Genomic DNA, 25457 nt, shown 5'->3' with positions numbered 1-25457 from the left:
AGTGTGGTACATTTACATTTTCTCTTTCCCTTTCTCTGCCTTTATTAGCCTACTCTCGAAACATTTGTAAAAAATAATACAGGGATAAGAGCCTACATAACTGCATCAATAATTTCTAGTAGTTCGAAATACATACTTAAAATAACAGACACGGACTCCGCCGACCCCTGATATGGACATTGAGCCCAAACCCGATTCTGCAAGTGATCTGGCAGCGCTTTTAAAAGTGCCTGGGTGCTGAGGGGCGATTGGCCTGTATTTTTGGAACAGTGTTGGGATCTGGTAGCCTTGTTGGGACTGCTAAAACATATCCAGGAGCTCCAAGTGCATAGAGGGGAGGCAGGGAGAGGGGAGAGGGGTGAAAGCCATGAAAGACCACTGGCTCGACAATTCGATTAAATAGATTATTGTAAACTGAAACGATATCATGTAACTAAAAAAACAAAAAAAAACAAACAAAAACAAAAAAACAACCCTCCCTCTCCCAAGTCATTTCAACTTCAAACTTTAGCACGTTTGTTTCAGTATTAACATATTTATTTACCTATCAACAAATTATGCGCGTGGGCTATAGCCTAAGACGATTCTAGAAGTTCAACGCAAGGAAAGGATCTCCTGTCTCCGTTTTACGCATCTGTGGAGTTTGACAGATGGATTTAACAGAGATTGAGCCGTTCGTTATTGTTGATCTTTAAAGTCACACCTGAAAGTTTGATAAGTTAGTGATAATTGCATTGAGCGCGATGAGCGGAGGTCGCTTTGAGTTCGATGATGGCGGAGCTTATTGTGGAGGCTGGGAGGGAGGTAAAGCGCACGGACACGGGATCTGTACCGGACCTAAAGGACAGGGAGAGTTCTCCGGTTCCTGGAATTACGGGTTCGAGGTGGTGGGAGTCTATACCTGGCCGAGTGGAAACACCTTCGAGGGGCATTGGTCTCAAGGAAAGCGTCACGGTCTAGGTGTGGAGACCAAGGGACATTGGATCTACAAAGGAGAGTGGACGCACGGATTTAAAGGCAGATACGGGACGCGCATCAGGCAGGCCAGCGGTGCCAAGTACGAGGGCACTTGGAATAACGGACTGCAGGATGGTTACGGGACGGAGACCTATGCGGATGGCGGTAAGGTCGGAGAATGAAGTGCAAACTGCACTCTGTGAGCTGACATGTTAAGCCAGGGGTTAGTATGTAACGCAATACCTACACTAAGAATGAGAATCGTTGGTGGAGTTCAAAGATTCTGTTTCTGTTTCCTATTCCGATTAATTTGATCGAGTCTGAATACTAAAAGGAAAAGTGCACTTCTGTAGCTATTTGCATTTAGGCTAGTTCACACTGTTAAAAATAGATTGGCTAATTCCAGATTTCAAAAACACATGGGATATTAGATATCAGAAATAATTGTAATGCAAAAAATAATCCCAACTATGAACAAAAATAGCCTAATACAACGTGGTAAAGTATTTAATTTAATTAAAAAACACTGACTCGACGAAAAGTGAGTAAAATTAATTCAGCAATTGCTCATAATGACTCATAAGTGAATTCGATTCATGAGTAGTAGCGTTTGTTCAGGTGTTCTAACAAATGATGCTATCAGATGCTGTATTTTTTTATTACTTTAAGCGTAGGTTTAGGGTTGGGGTAATCTGACAAGGTAGCACAAACTGGAATAGAATCCTAGATTATCATTTAGTGAATACTACACAGTATACACTGCAAAATATCTGCTATTTTTATAGGAAGTGAAACTGTGGATATTATATAATAATACGCATTTCACAGTAGTAGGCTACATGTTTAATTCAGCAAGAGAAATTCAGACGTCTTGAACAAAATATATCTTGAACAAAGAGTTGTTTTGCATTTCAACCCAATTATTTAAAAATATCTTTGATTTACATGATAAATCAAATTATATTTTAAAAAGAATCATATCACTTAGGGTTATATGCAGAAAATTCAGATCCTCTGCATACTGTACAGCAATCTAAGGTTCCAACTCTACATAAACAGTACACAGATATCCTTACATGGCTTAACGATTCCCATGAATACATCTCTGAAAATCTAAAAAAAAATAATTAAATCGAATTAACAGTCATTCTTGTTAGTAGTATAAACCTGAGGCGTACAATCATGGAACCCTGGTGTTGCCACAGATGGCCTTTTGGGTAAATGCCTATTGCTAAGAAACCCAGTGCCAGTGCAGAATGGAGGGTGGTTACAAATTAGTGTCACAAATCCTGTTCTTTCTGAACGTGTGGTGTGAGTACAAATATAAAAGGCTCATTCACTGGTGGCCAAGTCGTTTTTCTTTTGTTGGGTCACATTAGGCTGTTATGTCAACATCTAAGACAGCTTACTGACTTTCCTTTATCTTAATTATTTCAATTTTATCCCTAAATTGTCAATTCTGACCACTACATAGTATTATTTTCTTTATCAGCATAGTAACAGCATTCTTGGCATTATAGATTTAGATTTATAGACCTTTTACATGTGCACAATGACCTCAAAGTAGCAAAGTATGTTTATTAGATCACACAATATAAGATTATACAATTTTATAATATAATACTTTACAATATGCAATGTATTATATAAGATTTTACTAAATAAATACAAAAAATACTGTTCAAAATGACAACAAAACACTTTTGTGCTTATCAAACATGGGTGAAACATATATTTATAGTTTTCTACAGGGGTTTTTCCATCATCATAACCAACTTTATCTACTACAAAACACCTCCAACAAGCTGATTATAAGTAAATGCAATAATTTTAGTTGAAGTTGGTTTAATTTTTTGTCATTTATTGTAAGAAAATTCATACATTTCAAAATACGACGGCCTGTTCACACCAAGAATGAAAACTTTAAAGATAGCAATAAATATGTTTGTGTCCACACTAAGGCACAATAACGGCCTGTTTAGATAGAAATGCAATTTTGTCGTCTGCCATTTTAAATGCTCCAGTTCTCAAAAGCCGAATGGATTCTGGTTAGCTGTCAATGTTTTTATCACTCATCAGCTAAAAAAAGAATGATTTTGAAAGTGATTCCAACTATATTATTTCTCTGTGTTGTTATCGTTAGTTACTTTATCATTAGAGTTATCATCCTTGGTGTGAACAGGCCTTCAGTGTCCAAATACATTTTGGGTTCACTGTTTTTTGATGAGTAGGATGCAATTACACAAATTATCATACAGGTGTCTTCCTATATACTGTAGCCTATCTATTAAGCTGATAGCGGATTCATCACTAAGTGCTAGTGCAGCACTGTGTGAATAAGGGCACAATAATAGTCGTGCCTGTGCCCTTCTGCCCTGCCCATCCCTGAGGACTGATGGATCTCAGACATGTGTTGCATGACCAAACCAGACCCACAAGCCCCCATGACATAAATAACTGCACGTGGTTTATTACCCCAGAGGTTGATATGAAAGAGGCGGCTCGCTAGCAGTTGTACCGCTGTAAATACCATTGTTTCCCATGCCTGAAGTGACAATGAGCTTACGGGTGGCCTGTATTTGAATAAAATGCAGTGTTGTAATACAATCTGTAGTTTAGTTGAAGGGATGATAATTCTGTCATCATTTAAGGCCCGTTCACACCAATGACGATAGCTGTCACGATAACGATAACTATAAAGTTTTAATATTTGGCTTAATTCTATGAGAATGGGGAGGTCCACACCAAAACTATAACAAGACACAGATGAATGATATTGTTGAGATAACATGACCTTTTAAATAAAGTGGCAAACTACAAAACTGCTGTACAATTAATAGAACGTTATTGTGCATTGATGTGGATGCCATATAGTTATCATTATAATCTTTCTTGGTGCGAACGTGCCTTTTCTCACTCTCCTGTCTTTCCAAACCTTTATGACCTTTTTTCTTCTACAGAACACAAAAACGTATTTAAAAATGTTTTAACTGCTTTAGCTACCATGGACACCACAGATTTTCATTGTAGACTGAAAAAAACTACATAAAAATATTGTAGGGTTTACTTCGAAGCTATTTGTATAATTTTTGATTGTGGATTTTTGAATTCAGCCTTGTAATATGAGATGTTAGATGATAAATTGTAGCTATATTTGTTTGTTTAAAGGAATAGTTCACCCAAAAAGGAAAATTTGCTGAAAATTTACTCACTCTCAGACCATAGAGGTGTTTGTTTCATTTCATGCATTACACATTTAGCATTATAAAATTTACTCACCAATAGATCCTGTGCAGTGAATGGGTGCCGTCAGAATGAGAGTCCAAACAGCTGATAAAAACATCACAATAATCCACAAGTATGTCCATAAACTGTAATAACGCTTCCTCCAGAGAAAAAGTTCAGTGAAAATCCACCAACATATTAGTTTAGAACAGTTTAGGGCTGTTTTTCTTGCAAACGGTTCTTGGTGTGTGCATATTTCTCTCCTGATTCAGACAAGACAGATTTTTCACTGGAGAAAGATATGTGGATAGATTAAATTGATGGACTGGAGACATGTGGATTACTTGTGGATTATTGTGACACTGTTTGATCTCTAATTCCAGAGGCACCCATTCACTGCAAAAGGTGAGCTATTTTTGTGACCTATTCTTTTAAATTAGTGGTGAAAAAAAAAAAAAGTAGTGTATTTTTGGGTGAACTATCTTTTCACCATTCCCTGACTGATGTCTTTGGTAATATAGGTACCTTCCAGGGCCAGTTCACTGGCGGCATGCGACACGGCTATGGAGTACGTCAGAGCGTTCCCTACGGCATGGCAGCGGTGGTGCGTTCTCCTCTGAGGAACTCTCTGAGCTCCCTGCGCAGTGAACACAGCAACGGGACACTCCTGCATCAGGACATCCCAGTCATCACCGCCACCAATGCGTCCGGTCAGGAGACCCTGGTCAACGCACCCATGCCTCTGGGCCCTTCTCGAGGCGGCTTCGCCCTCACCCTGCAAGTGGACCCAGATGCGGTCAAGCCCAAGAAGAAAGGCCTCTTCCGGCGCGGCTCACTTCTTGGCAAGCTGAAGAAGTCTGATTCCCGCACGTCCCTCTCCAGCAATAAGAGCAAGATCAGCTTTTTGCGGAGTGAGTCAGCTCTCAGCTCTGCCACCAGCGATGCCAACTCCACCATCAGTCTGGGTGAGAGCGAAGGGGAAGGTGAAGGTCACGAGTTTCCCCCGGTGGAGTCAGACATTGACGCCACCACCACTGAAGTCTACATGGGAGAGTGGAAAAACGACAAGCGCTCGGGTTATGGGATCAGTGAACGTTCTAGTGGGTTTAAATATGAGGGCGAATGGCTGAACAACCAACGCCACGGTTATGGGCGCACCACTTTTGCAGAGGGTGGCAAAGAAGAAGGCAAATACGTTAACAACATGCTGGTGAAGTCTGTGAAGAAGAAAATGATTCAGCTGAAGGGCACTAAGATCAAGCAGAAAGTGGAGCGCAGTGTGGAAGGAGCCCAGAGGGCAGCCGCCATAGCCAAACAGAAGGCCGAAATCGCCAACTCAAGGTAAGGAGCTAATCATCTATCTGCTCACAACAGCTCGTTTTGGATATGGTCGACTGTTATTGCAAAAGTAACCCAGACAGAGATCAAGACTGATCTGTGGAAAAAGGGGGTTTATTATTCTCAATTTGAGAATAAATAAATATATAATAAGACAAAAGCATAATATAAGGGAAATATATATATATATAAAATGTATTATTAAATTTAACATGATCCCACCTACATGGGAATAAAATACAAAATACGCCACAAAATATAAATTTTTATTAAATTACACAAAATTATTAAAATGAATTAAAATCTTTATACATTATAACGAAATATAAAATTGTAATGCAAGTAATATATCATAAATGATAATAAATGAATTAAATAATTTAATAATTAAATCAAATTTAACTGGACACGACAACCACAGTTATTAACTATAAAACTAAACCATAAAACATTTTTGTTACTTGAAATAAAATAAACTTTAATTTAGCATTAATTTTATTCATTCTCATTTTCAGTTTATCTTGATTTTTTATGTTTATCTAAAATAAGTACAACTAAATTAAAAATTTAATTATATAGACATATTTAAGAAAAATGGCAAAAACACAATAAAATGAATGCAACTTAAATTATAATTAAAATACAATAAGTAAATGTATATTAATATTTCATTAATATGAAAATAATAATAATAATAATAATAATAATAATAATGTCTCAATGAAATGAAAATAACCCTGGCAACAACTGGTTTTAGATATAAAAAACAACAACAACAACCAAACCACTAATAATATTTTATGCTCAATGAATAAATTAATGAAGGAATGAAAGGGATAGTTCACCCAAAAATGAAAATTCTGTCTCAAAAAATGGTGCCAGGGTGACGTGGAGGAGACGCATTGTTGTATAAAGTAATACTTTTGTTTTCTTTTAGAGCACAAAAAGTATTCTCATAGATTCGTAAAATTACGGTTGAATCACCGATGTCACATGGATTATTTTGCCAATGTCCTTGCTACGTTTCTGAGCCTTGATCGTGTAAGGACACTTGCTCTCTATGGAGGGTCAGAGAGCTCTTGGAATTCATCAAAAATATCTTAATTTGTGTTCCGAAGATGAAGGAAGGTCTTAGAGGTTTGGAAAGACATGATGGTGAGTAATTAATCACAGAATTGTCATTTTTGGGTGAACTAACCCCTGAACGAACAAAAGCTCAGTTCAGCTAGATTTACCTCTAATTTTCAGAATACACCCCAAATTTGATATCCACTTTTCACTGAATTGCTAAATAACTAGTATATGGTCAATGCTTCCAGAGAGTTGTCTGCCAGAGGATGTGATTTGTGGGTTTTACACAACAAGAACAAAAACCCATCCTAATGCCACTTTGGTGTTGGTTTCCAGACAGTCTGTCCAAATGCAAAAACAAACAGACTCAAAGCAGTCCACATGTCCCAAGCTTCTTTCTTATTCATGGCGTCTTGGAGGCTAGGCTGAGCTCCAGACATGATAAATAGGAGTCTAACGCACTGACACTAATAATACAGCATCCCTCCAGGATAAAATATTTAGATTTCCACACACCCCTGACAGCATCTGCAGTTTATCATTGGGATGCTTACGGTTATAAACAGCGGGACAATTTCAGGTGCAATGGCTTTGATAAAATCTTCCCTCCTTGTAAGGAGATGCACAAACCAAAGACCACCAGGCTTGGATTCTCAGTCATCAGATGCTCGCTCCTGTTGATGCTCATCCCATAAAAATGATTTCAAGCATTATTAAAGATGACAACCTGACGGCGGACCGAAACCAGATTGCACACAGGAAAACTACTGAATCAAAGCATATGTTTCAGGAACAAAAAACAAGACTTCATTGTTCTCATTCCTTATACATAAGCAAAACATTTATACCTGCCAGAGTAACATTCAGGTAAAGACTGTTCAAAAAAGGAGCCTGTTGTTACTATACAACTAAACGCATTCAAGTGTTTTAGCCTGTGCCAGATAATTTTTTGTAGAGGAGAACCCGGATCTTATCATTATCAGCAAAGAGACAGACTTCTGACACCAACCCAGACAGATCAGAAAGACACCGGAAATCAAAACCAACACACAGCTGTCTACAGGGAGCTTGGCAGTAACTTGTCTGTTGCCATTCAGTAGTACACTAGGTCAAAATGAGGATAAGCACAGAAACACTTTTATTCTGCTTCTAGATGGTGTATGGCTTAAAAGCAACTCTTACTATTGGCTGGAATTTTTTTTTTTTTCTAATGTGGGAGAATGCTAATGTGTGTATGTATTGTTTACAATATGACTGGCCTAAATTTGGTGGTGAAAAATGGAATGCTAGTTAAGGTATTTCTTAATGAAGATTCATGGCCCACAGTAGGTTTGTTAAAATTTTTTAATAAAATACAAATAAAGTAGTATAAAATAAAATAAGTGTAAAATAAAATATATTATTATATTATTATTATTATTAAAATAAATAAAGTACTAGAAAATAAAATCAAACTGTATAAAATATGGTATAAAAATATATAAATTAGTATAAAATACCTTTGTATAAAATAAAATAAAATGGTATGAACAAAAAATAAATAGTATAAAATAACTGTATAAAATTTTAAAACAATAGTTTAAAATAGCATAAAATAACTTTATATAAAATAAAATTGTATAAATTTAACTGTATAAAATAGCTGTATAAAATAAATTAGTATAAAATAAAAACCATTTTAAACTGTATAAAATAACATTTAACTTTATAAATTAAAATAATAACATTGTATAAAATATTTTTTTTAAACAGTATAAAATAATTTTGTATAAACTAAAATAAAACAGTATAAAATAAAAAGGATAAAACAACAAATAGTGTAAAATAACTATAAAATATTTTTTAAATAATACAAAATGACTTTATAAAATAAAATCATGTAAAATAAACATGGTATAAAATAAAAGTGTAAAATAGTATAAAATAACGTATATAACTTTATAAAATAAAAAAGTATAAAATAAAGAAAAGAATGGCTACTTTTACCTCAAAGCCCTATCTGCAACTCATGTGTCCTATCTGTATCTTAACAGAATTCCTTGCTCTCCACCAGTTATAAAAACAAAAAACAAAACTCAATAACAGTGGCCGTGGAGTTTGCCCCTTTGCTCTAATCATAGTGTATTTAGGACAGCAGAGGAGAGGGTCTTGTGTGGAAGACGAGACTCCTCGGAGGCCGCGGCACCGGGTGTAAATGACGCACATGGGTCTGGTGTCAGAAAAGGAGGCCTGCCTAAAAAAGGACAGGCACTGTTGCTATATCACAATCACAAGGGAATGCAACAGCTGATAGCCTCTTCTGTCCTCAGCTTCTTAGACACTCACACAGACGTACCTGATGTAATCTACAACCCTCACACAACCCTCATAATTATCTGTTATATATGTAAATATTATACTGAAACTCAACATATACTCAAATCTTATTTTCCTATTTGGTTAAACAGTACAAAGGGCCTCTTGATGGTATTACATACTGAAGTGCGTCAACATTGGTGTCGGATCGTTCAGGGATATAAGTTTTGTCTATCCTGCAAATGAGTGAGAAGACTGGTGGTATACAGATGTACAACACCCTACTTTGTTCCTAAATTCAGACACGGCAAAGTATATGATACCCGGTTGCATAAAGTGATTAGACATGATGCTTTAGGAAGCCTTTTAGGCTTTTTTAGTATTATATGTCTGTTTTGCTGTATATTTACATACGTACATCTAAATAATGTGTGCCACTCATATTATTATGCATGTGAAGAAAAACAAATGAAAGAGAATTTAGTTCAGATAATGATATAAGATATAACTCTTATTCATCAGCATTCACAAGCAAGAATGATTGTCATTCATTTAATTATTTCTCTAATGTTAAAGGCTATCAGTAGTCATGTAAAGATCAAGATGTGATATAAAATATGTCAGCTGATAAATGATGGGGGATAACACAATCACAAAAAAAGGCTAACATATCATGCAATGTAAGTAAATAAATAAATACCACCCAAAAAGATTACATATTTATCTTTCATTCATTTGTAACATAAAAAGACAATTTAAAAAATAAAAAAAAATAAAAAAAATGCTGATCAGTTTCATATTCACATTCACATTCATTAATTTTACCCAACAAATGTTGTAATACAAAAAATCTATGAACATGTCACGAGACCCAAGTCTGGATACAAATTAAATTCTCACATGAGAAACACTATTTAATCAAAGCTTAATCTAAGTTTCTAAAACTAGATTTGCAAATGTTAATGATTTGTTGCACATGATCAAAAACATTGCACAAAACGTTGCATAGAATTTGCAAACCTACAACTCAGAATATTTTAGTATTAGTATTCAGTACACTCTGAAAGTATGCTTTAGTTTTCTGAACAGCAGAAAATGACATCTATCACAAATCTGTCAAACAACCAACCTATAATGCAGAACAATGCATTCCTACACTGAACAAGTCAAAAGCATGCTTTTAAACATTATTTTCTATTCATAATAGTTGTTTTTTTCATTGTACATGGCAACATTAAGAAATATTCCTATTATGGATATTCATTTCAGCAAGAATTCATGAAAGCACCTGCCAAGAACTTAATGCAGACGTTACTGTAAATGTATATCCATGACATAATACTGGGAGGGTCTGAACTTTTCTAAGCGTTCCACTGACAGCCACCCTCAAGTACAGTGTCTTTAAGTGGTCAGGCTATTTTGAACTCTGGATAACATTACAGTATGGAAAATATCACAGAGTAAATACTACATTGCTGTCTTTAATCAAACTGACAAACTAAAAGCTTAACCGTGAAGGTTTGCTTACTTCATGCATAAAGATTGACAGTGTTACAAAAAAAGTGTTTGTTGTCAAATTACGCAGCTGAAACTAAGGTTCTATGGCATGCACTGTAATTTTGCAGTGCAGTAATTCCTAATGTGACCAACACCAATAAAACACATGAATAATTTAGCCCATGAATAATTTTGCATGAATGAATATAATCAATGCATGCGGTGGAGAATAAAGGGTGGCCTTCTCTAAAGCGGCATGTCATAGCACAGCAGTTCTCATCTCTCACGGTGAGGTGCAGGGTGTTAAAAGAGTGATTTATTTTAGTTCCAGCTCAATGGGTGAAGAGGACACCCTCTTCTGCTATAAATAAGCCCCTGCCATACAACCCCCAACACACTTCTTCCTCTCGTGTTTAAGTCAAACACACTGCGAGCAACCCACACTCCCACACATCTCTAGGGCGAGTGGGGTTTCTCTCTGGAACATTCTTCAGCATTGTTGTTGTTCTGTTGAGTTTCTGCACTGACTGGGATGTGTACTGCATGGGATTCTTAAGAGCTGAGGGGATGTTAACATTGCTTTTTATAGTGCAGACAACTGCTAAAACATCTCTCCAAATAAAGACGAGATGGGATGTCTTGAGTTGGTCTGGTTCTACAAGCAAGATATGGGAGAAATACGCTTTTAATAAAATAAAAAAAGGTGTCACACACATCCTTTCCTTCTCATAGCCAAGTACATCAGAACTGGCAGTATGTTTGCCACATTATACTAGTAAACTGTTTAATCTAATGTCAGAAATAAACACAGCTTTCTTTTAATAGTGCTCCTCTGTAACACTGCCACAACATATTAAATTTATGCATCTGTTGTAAACAGGTGTCAACGTAAAGTCCTAATGAATTTCTATTTTGGTTTTATTGATGCTATAGAAACGCTCTGTGCTTATGGCTCAACTGGTAGCACGTTACTAACAAATACAAGACCATGAGTTCAGTTCCCAGGGACAACAAGGTATACAAATCTGATTTAAATAAATAACAATAACAATAAAGGTAAGAATATTTGAGCAATTTTGTTAAATGGTTGGAACAATACAAGTATGATTATGCAACATTCAGAATAGAAATGAGAATTCCTTTTCATTTTTAAATGAACTAACATTTAAAAGAAAGTAATGTAACTGCAATGTATTTAGTTAAAAGTGCAAAATGTGACAAAAATAGGTAAACAACTGTAAGTAAATAATATACACATAGAATATAATTTATTATTTTATTTATTTTTAAATTAAATAGATTTAATTTACTTTTATGGACCGGGGTGGAAGATCACTTCCTTTTCCAGATTGCATTACCTGTGTTGAATTTCTATGAATAACAATTCAGTAAATTCTTCTAACATTCCAATTTATCTTCCGGTTGTGTGTTGAAAATTCAATTCAAATTCACTCTCATTAACTGAAAGTAGAAAATACGTTTTCACACCACTTCTGTTCTTTTTTCCCCTTTTGATGCTGTGAATCTGAAATCACATCCATTCCTGATCACAAAACTAACTTGATTCACCAGTATTTGATTTAAAACCACCGACTACATGCCTTTTCCCTCTTCACAGAACGGCTCATGCCAAAAGCAAAGGAGATGCTGCAGACCAGGCCACCATAGCCGCTAACAATGAGTCTAGTATCGCCCGTGTGGTTGCCAGAGAGCTCTCTCCCTCCTTCCATCAACCAGGTAGATAGAAGACTTCATTGTTTGCTAAATATATGTCAAAAGAGGCCATAGGAACAGAGGCTGGTTAAGATCCTCCCGGTCCAGTGAGCGTCTGTTTTAGTGGAGGTTGTAGCTCAGAGAAGTAAATGCAGAAGGAATGCTTGTTAATCCAGACATGAATTCAGATTTACAGTACAGCAGCATTCATTAAAGCAGTCTATGTGCTGTTAATGTCTTGAGTCCTTAAGCCCCACATGTAAACATCTCTGAGTGTCTGAAATAGGATTAGATTGCTAGGACACAAGCCCCTCAGCAGCTCACCGTGTTCCTGTGTCTGTCCATCTGAAGGGCACTGCTAAGCTCTTGACGGTTTTATTTTGGCACAGTCTGTCTCCAAAATCTTAGACGAAATTGTAGACAAGCATAACAAAATGCATTATTATTGTTCATTGCTTATTTGAATAATAATACATGAGATGGTAGTCTGCATTTGTTTTTGACGAGGCTATTAAATTTAATCTTTTTTCTTGAAGTATGGCATTATTATTCTGTCCCTGAGTGGATGCATTCTTGGCCTCTTACAGCTACCCGTCAACTGAAACTGAACATGTTATTCAACACCCTAGTCTTGCATTTCAGTGATAAAAATACAGTACAGGGTTCTTTTGCTCTTTTATGAAAATGATAGAAAAGAAATGTGATAATGTGTCAGAGATAGACAGACAGTGAGGCACCAAATTTAAATATAGACACTAGTATACTCTCAAATATATTAATGCATACACTATTACCTCATAACTGTCAGCACTTGTAAGAATTTTAATAAAAATTTTAATCATTGCACAGCCAATTCTATCATCCACTCTGATAATATATTTTGAGCATGGATTTGAGACAGCAATTGTCAGGAATGACAGAAAAATAAGGTTTATATGGTTTATATAACAAAAAAATAACAAACCACAAAAAAATTACTTGTTCTTTTGACCATTGTGTAATGATTTAAAATAAGTAGCTGTAAATATAAAAGTGATTACAAATATAAGTCACATAAACACTTCAGTCATATCAGCGACTAGAAAAAGGTATTTTATTCTACATGAGATGGGTGACAAGTAAATAAACTTACCTCAACCTCCAGTATTTTCCATCAACTTGCATCGGTCACCTCCAGATCTAGTGGGGGCAGCAGAGAGCCTCATGCAGTTATATGGGTTGTTTAGAAACACTGCAGTGTAATTAGTGCTCCTTTGAGCCTATCAAAAGTCATTGTATGTGTATACTATTTCCGTTTTAAATTATAATCAGACATTATCAATATCATCTACTGAAATTAAAGCTATTTATGTCCCTCAGGTCCTGAGTATATGAAAAAACGAGCTTTGCTGGAGGTTGCTGAGAGCAATGAGAATGTAGAGAATGTAGGGATGCACAAGCCCTTGTTAGATGAGGATTCCCTACCAACACCCCCAGAGAGCCCCTTCATGCATGACATGGAAAGTCTAAGACCAAGCTCAACCTCTGTACGCACCCCCTCACCCACTGCAGTCATCGTTCCTAAGGTACCCAGCAAGGAAGATACAAACCTGTTGAGCCCCGGCAGCTGGAATGGAGACAAAGCCAGTCGGGGCAGCGGTAGCAGAGGTAGCAGTCGAGCAAGTAGTAGGCCGAGCAGTCGACCCACCACCCCGTCTTCCACTCCTGCCGTTGCTCCCGCGTCAGATGCCGCTCCGGAAGAGCATTCTGCTCCCAGCAGCAAGGTCCCATCCCGTACCCCTAGCCGCCAGAGCGCCAACGCCGAACAGGGATCGGACCTGGAAATCACAGCCCTGCAGAAAATGGACTCGGACTCAAGAGCAGTAGAACCCGCCCCTGCTGCTATGCCAGTAAGAACCAACCTCGTCCTCACCACCGACGAAGATGAACCACCTCCTCGCCCTGCTCCTAAGCTGTCCCCCAAAGCAGTCACACCAGAGCCAAAGGCAGCTGAAGTCAAGCACAGAGTTGAAACAAGGGAGTCTGTAAATGAGCCCCCAGCTTCAGTGACAGAAAGCAAGCCTGAATCTAGGACAGAAGTCAGGGAGGAGAAGAAATTAACTAAAAGAATTGAGCCTAAACCTTCACCTAAAAGAGAACCAAGCCCTGCCCCAAAAACTGCACCAAAGCCTGAGCCCAAGTCAGTGCCTAAACCAGAACCTAAACCTGTGGTCAAGCCGGTTGCTAAACCAGTTGCCAAGGTCGAGGCCAAAACTGAGACGAGGCAGAGGTCTATTGTGAAAGCCCCTAGCGAAACGAGACAAGAGCGTCTGGAGCTAGATGAGGTAAGAATAACAAATCAAACCTTTGATTACAAGTAACATCTCAATTGATTTTTGAATCCCATGAAACATTCCAAAGATTGCAGACACACATATAAAGCATAACAAAAATTTATCAAAATGGCTTTTTACAGCCTTTTTCTGCATGTACGCATCTACAAGTCTTGTTAGATTTCCTAAGGAAAAAATAAAATACATTCCTTAGTTTCTTTGTTTCACTCAGTCCTACCTCAATACCCTTTCTGATCCTGTTGGAACAGCTTCTTTTTGTCCTTAGATTTGCATATTTTGAATAATCAGAGCCCTGTTTTCTTGAATTAATCAATGAATCTCAATTTTTTTGTACAGTGGCCCTCCTATCTTAGCTTCAGATGTCCTCTCAGTGGCCAATCTTATTATAAAAGCTCATTCTTCTAAACAGCTCGAGTGAACTGGAACACACTGCTCTGGAATACCAACAGATTGTGTTCCTTGACATACTGCCCTGACTCCGGTCCTCTCACCACATTTTTCACAATCAGGCATATCTATACAAGGCTGAACCCTCAAAATGACAAATTCTCACTTTCAGAAAGCACCTTGCAGTCCATCAGTCCAATATCGTTTTCAATAGCTCCCACCAATCAGTTTTTGGATGAAAAAATTATTTGCAATGCATAAAAAGCCCTACCTCTTGCAATTGAAAGAACAGGTATTTTATATGGTTCCTCTAAAGCAGGGGTATTCAGACATGCTCCTGGAGGGCCAATCTCCTGCAGAGTTTAGCTCCAACCTACCAAAAAACTAAATTCCTAGCATTACCGAAAACTTTGAGTAGTTGGTGCAGGTGTGTTTAATCAGGATTATAACTCTGCAGGATAGTGGCCCTCCAGGACAAGGATTGGACACCCTGGCAGCAATGTTCAATCCTGCTCCTGAATGGCCACCTTCTTACAAGCTCCAACACACCTGCCTGGATGTTTCCAGTAGCCCTGAAGACTTACCCTGCGCCCCAATGTGCATACTATCCACCCTATCTGCCCTAAAAAGTATTGAAAATGAATAATATCACATAGAATTTAGTATGGATAGTATGCACATTGAGACGCAGGCCTTATTTGCGGAGTCAGGTGTAAGGGTTGGAGTTAACGGTAAGTGGCCTTTGAGCAATCGCACAAGTAAATACCACCTAGAGCACCATCATTTGATTATTTTACTTTGCACAATAGACAAGAACAGCTGTGAACACTTTTTTTCTCTTAGGGGCCAAACACGATTATGATCTGCATGGTTATATTCCTGAACATTGGTTTGGCAATTCTTTTCGTTCACATCTTATCTTGAGACGACAAAGCCTAAGGTAAGCTGCCACCTTATATCCTACATTTTTTCTTGAGTGAATTTCATTAAGTGCAACTGCTATTTTTTCCCTCGTAAAATCACTGTGGGTATTATTTCACGCACCGTTTTCTAGCCAAAACCATCCAGGTGAAAGAAACTACCGTGGGGAGCTGTGAGGATGCACTGCGCTCCATTAACGGCTCTGTTGTTGCGATATCCAGTTCCAGACAAGCCCTCCTGAGCTACTCTAAAGTTGGTTGCCATCTGTAATTGGACAGAGTGCTCCCAAATGATCAGTGTGTCTCAGTACCTGAACATTATAGAATAAAGCATTTGTGCACATTTGCTTTGTTTGTGGAAGGTACTGCTGCATTTAACAGTTCTGCTGAAGTCTAATGCAGGTGAAACTGAATCATCTGTAAGGGTTAATCGTTACGTACGTTCATAATCACGTCACATATCCTTTAGAGCAGAACATGTCACTTGGCATGTAACACTCATCTTTGGAGAATAAACAAATATTTATGACATTACGAAATGGGTCAATCCTGTTTTTTCTTTTCAATGGCTAGAACAAAATCCACCAGTGCACTTATGCTTTAACGCCAGGTAGTGTCATGCATCATAATCTCAGATGCTGTATGCAAAATGTCTTAAAGTCTCCCCTGCATGACAAAGAGCAAAATGGCTGAACAATTAAAATGTAATTGCCATAATACCTTTAAGTATTTTCCATAATGAAAGTGTAAGTATTCTACAATATAGTGGAATACCTACAACAAAAAGACAAGAAAAAAAGTTTTAATGAGAATGTTCTAATTAGAAAATGAGGACTATGAAGATGTTACATGCTTGATTTTATTAAGCTAAAGCATCCCTATAGAGATGGTCTCCACAAGTTGGTGAGAGATTTTAAACAAGAGTCTAAAAATACCGCTATTTATTGAATGGAAAAAGAAAAAAAAAAGAGGGGGAAATGATGTTGTGGCTTACTAACTGTTGTACTATGAATTTGTGATGTTCTTCAGCCTTTTTTTCTGCCTGTACTAGACATAAAACAGTATGCAAGTGATTTGAGAATGTTCAACCAGATTGTGCAAATGTACATGTCCCATATTTTTATGCATGTGTGCACATTTGAGTGTTTTTGTAAACTTCTAAATTATGAACGCTATCAGAAACATTTCATGATTTTAGCTAATTTAACCCTCATAGAGTAGTGTATTACCTCAAATTTGAAAAGGTCTTATAGAAAACATTGTTAACTGTCCAAAATGTTGTTTATTGAATTAATACAGGGGGTTTTAACATTTTATCTAGAATAACAAATTAAGTTGATTCGGATTAGGTGTTTACAAGTCCTAATTCACCCAAAATACAGATAGCAGAAATCACTAGACGTGCAAGTGCCGTGTTCACTACTTTGCAACATTAAATGTTTAAACAAAGTTCTTAATCCATTAGTATCTGTAATATGTGACCCTGGGCAACAAAACCAGTCATAAGGGTCAGGTTTTTTTTTTTTTTTTAATTGAGATTTATGCATCACCTGAAAGATGAATAAATAAGCTTTCCATTGATGTATGGTGAAAATCTGGGATCTGAGGGTGCAAAAAAATACAAAATATTTAAGTTGTCCAAATGAAGTCCTTGGCAATGCATATTACTAATCAAAATTTAAGTTTTGATATATTTACAGTAGGAAATTTACTAAATATATTCACGGAACATGATCTTTACTTGATATCCTAATGATTTTTGGCATAAAATAAAAATCTTATCATTTTGACCCATACAATGCATTTTTGGCTATTACTACAAATATACCCGTGCTACTTATGACTGGTTTTGTGGTCCAGGGTCACATTTGACTTTCAAATGCATTACATTTAGCTAATAAAGACATAGTATTCAGCATGGTTGATGCATTGCATTACTTGAGATTTTCCTGCAAATTTCCCTCTTCACATGACTGCTAAGTTTCTTGCGTTTCCGCACTCACAATCATGAATGGAGTCATTACAATGAAAGAAAATGCAACGAACAATTTAAATAAATGTTTTTCAACTGCACAACTGTCACTCTTTACTTTTAGCGTTAGAAAATGTATTCTGTTGCATTACACAATCACTTTTATCTGGAGTTTAATCTACATTTAAAGCCCAGAACCACTAAATGTCTATTAGCACTGTATTTTCTCATCTAAGAGGCAAACAAGGGGGAAACAAATAATATATATTTAAACTCCACCTGTCCACCAGCTTGACATATTCTCCACTGACAGGGTCTGAATGCCAGGCCCAATTTTAGATTAGGGTGGACACAGGCCTCTTCTAACACCATTTACTCTGAAACATGGGAAGAATATTTCACTCAGATAAAGTGGCAAGCCATCAACACTTATACATTAGCTTAGGCAAATAGAAAGCCAACAAGAACGATTGGTCAATTAACATTTAATCGCACTGCTGCACTGTTCCACATCAGATTGAGCACCACTGAGACTAGAACAGCCATTTGTAAAGCAATACTGCCCTCTGCATTCAACACAAAGCAGAGAGCTCACACCTAATTACACTGCAGTGCAAGAGGTTGAGGAAATCTGAAAGAACTCCAATTAAAACCATTTAATTAACAGGTAAAGCAAGTTAATGTTTTGATAAAATATTATAAAAGACAAACCTATAATTACACTTGGAATAATTCACACTGACCTCCAAACATTCACATACAAAGCTGCATTAAGAACCATTAAACATGATTATTCAATTAATTACTGCATTAAGTAGTATAAAAAGAAATTAAACTAGTAGCAGTGGTGTTAAATGTCTCTCATCAGATTAACAGAGCAATTTAGAGACATACTACACTAGTCAACATTTAAAGTGGATCAAAACCTTTCATCAAAGTTGTCCTAAAACCAAAATGCGTTCTTGTCTTAGGACAACTTTGAGGAAATTTTTTGATTCACTTCAAATGTTTACTACTGTATACAAAAAAAAGTGAATAAAGTACAGGATCATTAGTCAAGAAGGAACACATGAGAACATGTAAATATCACAAGATTTTTATTTTTTTCAAGAGCATAATTTAAGATTGACCTTTTAACCAGATGACAACTGGAAAGTGAGGAAAAGAAACACATAAAAATGACAACGGACAAGAAACTGAACAGGCAGTGGAAGTGAAAAGCATTTCTAATATTCTTCACCCTCTTCTTCTCCTTCCACACTCTCAGCCCCAACTTCCTCATAATCTTTCTCCAGGGCAGCCATGTCCTCTCTGGCCTCTGAGAACTCGCCCTCCTCCATACCCTCACCCACATACCAGTGTACAAAGGCACGCTTGGCATACATCAGATCAAACTTATGATCGAGACGAGCCCAGGCCTCAGCAATAGCTGTGGTGTTGCTCAGCATGCACACGGCCCTCTGCACTTTAGCCAGATCACCACCAGGAACCACAGTGGGAGGCTGGTAGTTGATGCCAACCTTGAAACCAGTGGGACACCAGTCCACAAACTGAATGGTGCGCTTGGTCTTGATGGTGGCGATTGCCGCGTTCACATCTTTGGGCACCACGTCACCACGGTACAGCAGGCAGCAAGCCATGTACTTACCGTGACGTGGGTCGCATTTTACCATCTGATTGGCTGGCTCGAAGCAAGCATTAGTGATTTCAGACACAGAGAGCTGCTCATGGTAAGCCTTCTCTGCAGAGATCACTGGGGCATAGGTAGCCAATGGGAAGTGGATACGAGGATAGGGCACCAAGTTGGTCTGGAACTCTGTGAGATCAACATTGAGGGCACCATCAAACCTGAGGGAAGCTGTGATGGAGGACACAATCTGACTGATCAGCCTGTTGAGGTTGGTGTAAGAAGGACGCTCGATGTCGAGGTTCCTACGGCAAATATCATAAATGGCCTCATTGTCTACCATGAAGGCGCAGTCAGAGTGCTCTAGGGTGGTGTGGGTGGTCAGGATGGCGTTGTAAGGCTCTACCACAGCAGTGGAGACCTGAGGAGCGGGGTAGATGGAGAACTCCAGCTTGGACTTCTTGCCATAGTCCACTGACAGACGCTCCATCAGCAAAGAGGTGAAGCCAGAACCGGTTCCACCACCAAAGCTGTGGAACACCAGGAAACCCTGGAGGCCTGTGCACTGGTCAGCCTGAAAGACATGATTCATGTTATAAAGGCAATCAACATTTTTTATGTTTTAATTGGACATAATTTAACGCCACTTAACTTAAAAGGCATTGTAATTTAATTAATGACTTACCAGTTTGCGAATTCTGTCCAAAACAAGATCAATGAGCTCTTTGCCAATAGTGTAGTGACCACGGGCGTAGTTGTTGGCAGCATCTTCCTTTCCTGTGATGAGCTGCTCAGGGTGGAACAGCTGACGGTACGTACCAGTGCGCACCTCATCTGGAAAGACAGTCAACGTTTAACGACCGGAGCACTTTGACATATACAATTATCATAACTTAAATCAAGTCCCATTTTCTTACCAATGACAGTGGGCTCCAGATCTACAAACACAGCCCTGGGAACATGCTTTCCAGCGCCGGTCTCACTGAAGAAGGTGTTGAAGGAGTCATCACCTCCTCCAATGGTTTTGTCGCTCGGCATCTGCCCATCCGGCTGGATGCCGTGCTCAAGACAATAGAGCTCCCAGCAGGCATTGCCGATCTGGACTCCAGCTTGACCAACGTGGATAGAGATGCACTCACGCTGTGAAGAGACAAGAGTGATTTATAAGATTTGTAGACACAACACACCTTAGCCCAACATTCTATAATTGCAAATAATGATTTAGCCATTCAGTCATAAATGTTCTCAAAATAAAACTGCTTTTACTAGTTTGTAAGGCTAACAAAGGACTCTATGATGAGCATGTTAACATGAAAAATTAAAATAATCTTTTTGTACCAAAGCAATTTTTAAAATTTATGCATTGAAGCACTGATGGAAAATACCTCTAACTGCAGATCAGAAACTGCTATAGTCGCAGAAATCCATGACCACACAAACAGCTGATGAAACAGATCTGCCTTTGTCTCATTGTTTCAAGGGGGGAGGGGGGCTTTACTGTTTCATTACAGTGAGCCTCTATTCCTTAACAATTAAATCAAATTTTGAAGTATAAAAGACCTACACAAATCTACAACTACTCGCATACATTGTAAAACAACACTAAAACCAAGCGGTGACATTAATTTTAATAAGTGAGTATCCAAGCCTAGTATATTACTACACAATTTTAATTCAGACAAATCTGAATTGGGTAAACCACTTTATGCTGATGAACCACTTAAGCTTAATCTTGAGGAACTTAAGTAAAACCTCTTGACACAAGAGCACTGGAATTCATCAAGTTTCACCAGAATGCACGTGGTCCTCCTGACTCACTTCCCCTGCTGGTAACTCTAGCACACTGCTCTAGAGAGATGACTTTGCATAGTCATCAGAACAAAGGAAGATATTTTACTACACACGTCAGTATATCCTCCACACAATTTTGGTAATGAGATCGGTTCATATATATATATATATATATATATATATGTGTGTGTGTGTGTGTGTATGCATATTTATATATCTGTCGTTTTCGATCAATGAAATAAACGAAACGTTTTTAATTTGTATGAATTGTATGCCATATTACAGTCTCGTGGACTTACATTTTTACAAGAGACACGTTTTTATGATTTTCCCCTTTACATTTAATCTGTAAAAACTGACCCAGAAACGTATTAAAGTTTAAGCAAAAACAAATAAATTAATAAAATATTCAATAATTCGCGAGTTCAAATACCCTAACGTACCAAAATGAGACCAAAAAAATTATTTCGTAGGCTCAATGCTTAAATTTACAGGACTAAAGTACATCACCTAAATATTAAAATAATGATCCATATTTTACTTTGTCAAAAACCGTTATCACAGATGATGTAAAACACCCATCTTTAACGATAATAACACCTCTTTATAGGTTAACAAAAAGTTTTTACTCACCATTTTCGAACTTCTTTTGTAAAAAAAATAAATATAGATATACGAGGATATGGAAATGGTAGGTTTTCTGTTATTAGTGCTCTCACAGGTGGACTTTTATGAGTCTGGTGAGAATGAACCTTCTGAAGAAGAGGGTGGGAATATTTATACTTTTCGGTCAGTCGTCACGAAGGCGCTTTTGGAGTTTTCGCTTCCTGTCACATCCCCATTGGTTCGTCTGAGAGTTGGTGACACCCCATTGGCTGATTCTAACTTTTGAACGATAACGTCTGTGACAGGAAAATGCTGTGAGGCGGGCGGGTGACGAACTTGAGCAATAATAGATGTTATAGTCAAATGAAAAGTTACCATTTAATAAAATTGAAGAAAATGAACCTTTTTTGTCTTTGAGGTTTTGTACAAAATAGGGTGTGTAGCACTGTACTTAATTATGGGCATAGATGGCTGTTGTTCTATTTAAATACATGTATATGAGTTAGCCTACCTGTTAATCAAGTCAATAACAATGTGGATATTGGTTTTTCTTTGCCTACTTAATTACCTGACATTTAGAAACAAAACAAAAAACATAAAGACAAAGTTGATCTCATTAATCAAAGTCTTGGCATGAAGAAATGTTCTTGATAATTCAGATTAAATAAAATACACCCAAAGCCGATAATTTTATGCTAATTATATTAATCAGAAAACCACACTATGGTTTAGTAATCATAAAATTGTATGAAATGTAATGATATATCTGCACTGCCCCACATACTTAAAACAGATTGAATTGTTCTTCTGGAAATGTTGCTGCAAGGAAAATGTCTTTTTCGAAACTGGATAATAAAGAATGAATAGTCATAAAAGACTTTCATAAAAATGGTTGCCATTTACTGAAGCAACGAATGCTACTTTATTATTTGCTAATAGTTCTCTGCATGATGTTTTGCTGTGCTGTTACTTTCTGGATGGAACCCAAGTAAGAAGAAACAGGATTTTACTCTTGTACGGTCATTTCTGTGTCATTCATGGGCCCTGATGTATTCCATCTAATGCATGTATGTACATTTTCCTCAGTATTGGTGTGCAACAAAAGTATCATGTTGACATGGTTGAACTTGAGCATTCCCATTACTTTCACTTATGTCACCTGTTCTGTTGTTGATTGTTAAAACATTATCATTGCTTACATCTGTTACAGCCTACAAAACATATACACAATAATTTAAGACAAGGCAACTGAATTCGTTTGAAAAGGAGGTTTATTTCAGATTTCCAAAGAATTGTAACAACATCATTTTCAACGGTTGTAAGGTTTATTTTTCACTGCTTGAATTTTTCCATGTCATGGTTCCTGCATGTTGCACTTTATTCTGTCATTTAATATTCCTCACCCTCCTCTTCTCCCTCACCCTCAACAGAATCAACACCAACCTCCTCATAATCTTTCTCCAGGGCAGCCATGTCCTCTCTGGCCTCTGAGAACTCGCCCTCCTCCATACCCTCACCCACATACCAGTGTACAAAGGCACGCTTGGCATACATCAGATCGAACTTATGATCGAGACGAGCCCAGGCCTCAGCAATAGCTGTGGTGTTACTCAGCATGCACACGGCCCTCTGCACTTTAGCCAGATCACCACCAGGAACCACAGTGGGAGGCTGGTAGTTGATGCCAACCTTGAAACCAGTGGGACACCAGTCCACAAACTGGATGGTGCGCTTGGTCTTGATGGTGGCAATTGCAGCGTTCACGTCTTTGGGCACCACGTCACCACGGTACAGCAAGCAGCAAGCCATGTACTTACCGTGACGTGGGTCGCATTTTACCATCTGATTGGCTGGCTCGAAGCAAGCATTAGTGATTTCAGACACAGAGAGCTGCTCATGGTAAGCCTTCTCTGCAGAGATCACTGGGGCATAGGTAGCCAATGGGAAGTGGATGCGAGGATAGGGCACCAAGTTGGTCTGGAACTCTGTAAGATCGACATTGAGGGCACCATCAAACCTAAGGGAAGCTGTAATGGAGGACACAATCTGGCCAATGAGCCTGTTGAGGTTGGTGTAAGTAGGACGCTCGATGTCGAGGTTCCTACGGCAAATATCGTAAATGGCCTCATTGTCTACCATGAAGGCGCAGTCAGAGTGCTCTAGGGTGGTGTGGGTGGTCAGGATGGCGTTGTAAGGCTCTACCACAGCAGTGGAGACCTGAGGAGCGGGGTAGATGGAGAACTCCAGCTTGGACTTCTTGCCATAGTCCACTGACAGACGCTCCATCAGCAGAGAGGTGAAGCCAGAACCTGTTCCACCACCAAAGCTGTGGAACACCAGGAAACCCTGGAGCCCTGTGCACTGGTCAGCCTGTAAAGAAACGGTTTGGTCATTAATCCAACATAATATATAATAAATTTTATGTTCATTTATTTACAACTACCTACCAGTTTGCGAATCCTGTCCAGCACCAGGTCAATGATTTCCTTTCCAATAGTGTAGTGACCACGGGCGTAGTTGTTGGCAGCATCTTCCTTTCCTGTGATGAGCTGCTCAGGGTGGAACAGCTGACGGTATGTACCAGTGCGCACCTCATCTGGAAAGACGGTCAACGATTAGCGAACGGAGCACTTTGACATATACAATTATCATAACTTAAATCAAGTCCCATTTTCTTACCAATGACAGTCGGCTCCAGATCTACAAACACAGCCCTGGGAACATGCTTTCCAGCTCCGGTCTCACTGAAGAAGGTGTTGAAGGAGTCATCACCTCCTCCAATGGTTTTGTCGCTCGGCATCTGCCCGTCCGGCTGGATGCCGTGCTCAAGACAATAGAGCTCCCAGCAGGCATTGCCGATCTGGACTCCAGCCTGACCAACGTGGATAGAGATGCACTCACGCTGTGAAGAAAATGGCAAAAGTTAAAAGTCAAACTAAACAAATATCACTGCACTATATAAATGTCACTCACTTGTAAAGCTTTAGCATGTCAAGCTGTATTTCACCCAACATTCTAAAGACTACATACAGCCTGTATATCCTGTTTCTGTGTAATTATATCCTAGTGAGATATCATGCCAGAGGAAGTGATCACATAACACCCTCAACTGCTGGCTTACTGGTAATGTCCATCAGCTGCATTAGTGATGCTGCCTACATCACCATGAATATTTAACAGCTTCACCCACAGCTCTGAAATGCGATACGATTTCTGTAAATAAATTGAATCGCAAGGATCCTCCCTCGAATAAACCGTTCTGTAAAACATTCTTAATAGTAGGCTACTTCTGATTTAAAAAAGATTAAAAAATAAATGACCATGTCCTTTGGGAGGCGCTGCATCACTCTCTCTCTCTCTCTCTCTCTTTTGGTCCATTGATTCAATATGACACCGTACCGGACAGCACTGAGCCGGCTACACCCAGATTATTTATGCGGCTCCATTCTCTTTGTTGTCTCGATCTAGCGTGCACCATATTCCCAAAACCTCTTATTTTTCCATATTCTTTCTTAGTTTATAAACACATCCATGACTATATTATGTATGTAAAATACATACATTTAAATACATAAATTAATAATAATAAAAAAAGGATTAAAAACACATCATTTACTAAACCAAAGCGTTTCTGAGATTGTCATTTTATATATATTTCATCGTTTCTTTAAAAGGTATGTTTTTCATAAAGATATATTTTATATATACCAGAAATATTTTAACAT

The 25457-nt window shown here is 38.0% G+C and overlaps 3 protein-coding genes across 4 annotated transcripts in view; 1 reads left to right on the top strand and 2 right to left on the bottom strand.

The window, feature by feature from the left end:
- Nucleotides 1–313: 313 nt before the first annotated feature.
- LOC306860761 (junctophilin-2-like) lies at nt 314–17808 on the top strand. The gene is made up of 6 exons (XM_079402649.1): nt 314–1122; nt 4704–5523; nt 12002–12120; nt 13456–14420; nt 15660–15756; nt 15871–17808. The coding sequence occupies exons 1-5, from the start codon at nt 744–746 to the stop codon at nt 15738–15740; spliced, it is 2364 nt and encodes a 787-aa protein (XP_079258775.1). The 5' UTR covers nt 314–743; the 3' UTR covers nt 15741–15756; nt 15871–17808.
- Nucleotides 17002–21888, bottom strand: LOC306860762 (tubulin alpha-1C chain-like). 2 transcript variants are annotated; one of them, XM_079402650.1, is made up of 4 exons: nt 21760–21888; nt 20253–20475; nt 20021–20169; nt 17002–19909 (listed from the first exon to the last, which is right to left on the bottom strand). In XM_079402650.1, the coding sequence occupies exons 1-4, from the start codon at nt 21760–21762 to the stop codon at nt 18935–18937; spliced, it is 1350 nt and encodes a 449-aa protein (XP_079258776.1). In that variant the 5' UTR covers nt 21763–21888; the 3' UTR covers nt 17002–18934. The 2 variants fall into 2 exon arrangements, with proteins under 2 accessions (XP_079258776.1, XP_079258777.1); XM_079402651.1 differs by lacking the exon at nt 21760–21888 and adding an exon at nt 20721–21193 and having other exon boundaries at nt 18187–19909.
- Nucleotides 21889–22982: 1094 nt separating this feature from the next.
- The window catches only part of LOC306860785 (tubulin alpha-1A chain-like), a 2757-nt gene continuing 282 nt past the window's right edge, over nt 22983–25457 (bottom strand). Inside the window, exons 2-4 of the mRNA XM_079402703.1 lie at nt 24412–24634; nt 24180–24328; nt 22983–24102 (exon numbers count right to left, since the gene is read on the bottom strand). Coding sequence (XP_079258829.1) covers nt 23122–24102; nt 24180–24328; nt 24412–24634 — 1353 coding nt within the window. The 3' untranslated portion in view covers nt 22983–23121. The remainder of the gene's footprint in view (nt 24103–24179; nt 24329–24411; nt 24635–25457) is intronic.

Source organism: Barbus barbus (assembly GCF_936440315.1).
Source record: "Barbus barbus genome assembly, chromosome: 41".
NCBI lineage: Eukaryota > Metazoa > Chordata > Actinopteri > Cypriniformes > Cyprinidae > Barbus > Barbus barbus.
The sequence above is the reverse complement of the archived record's forward strand: the minus strand, read 5'-3'. Positions and strand labels throughout refer to the sequence as shown.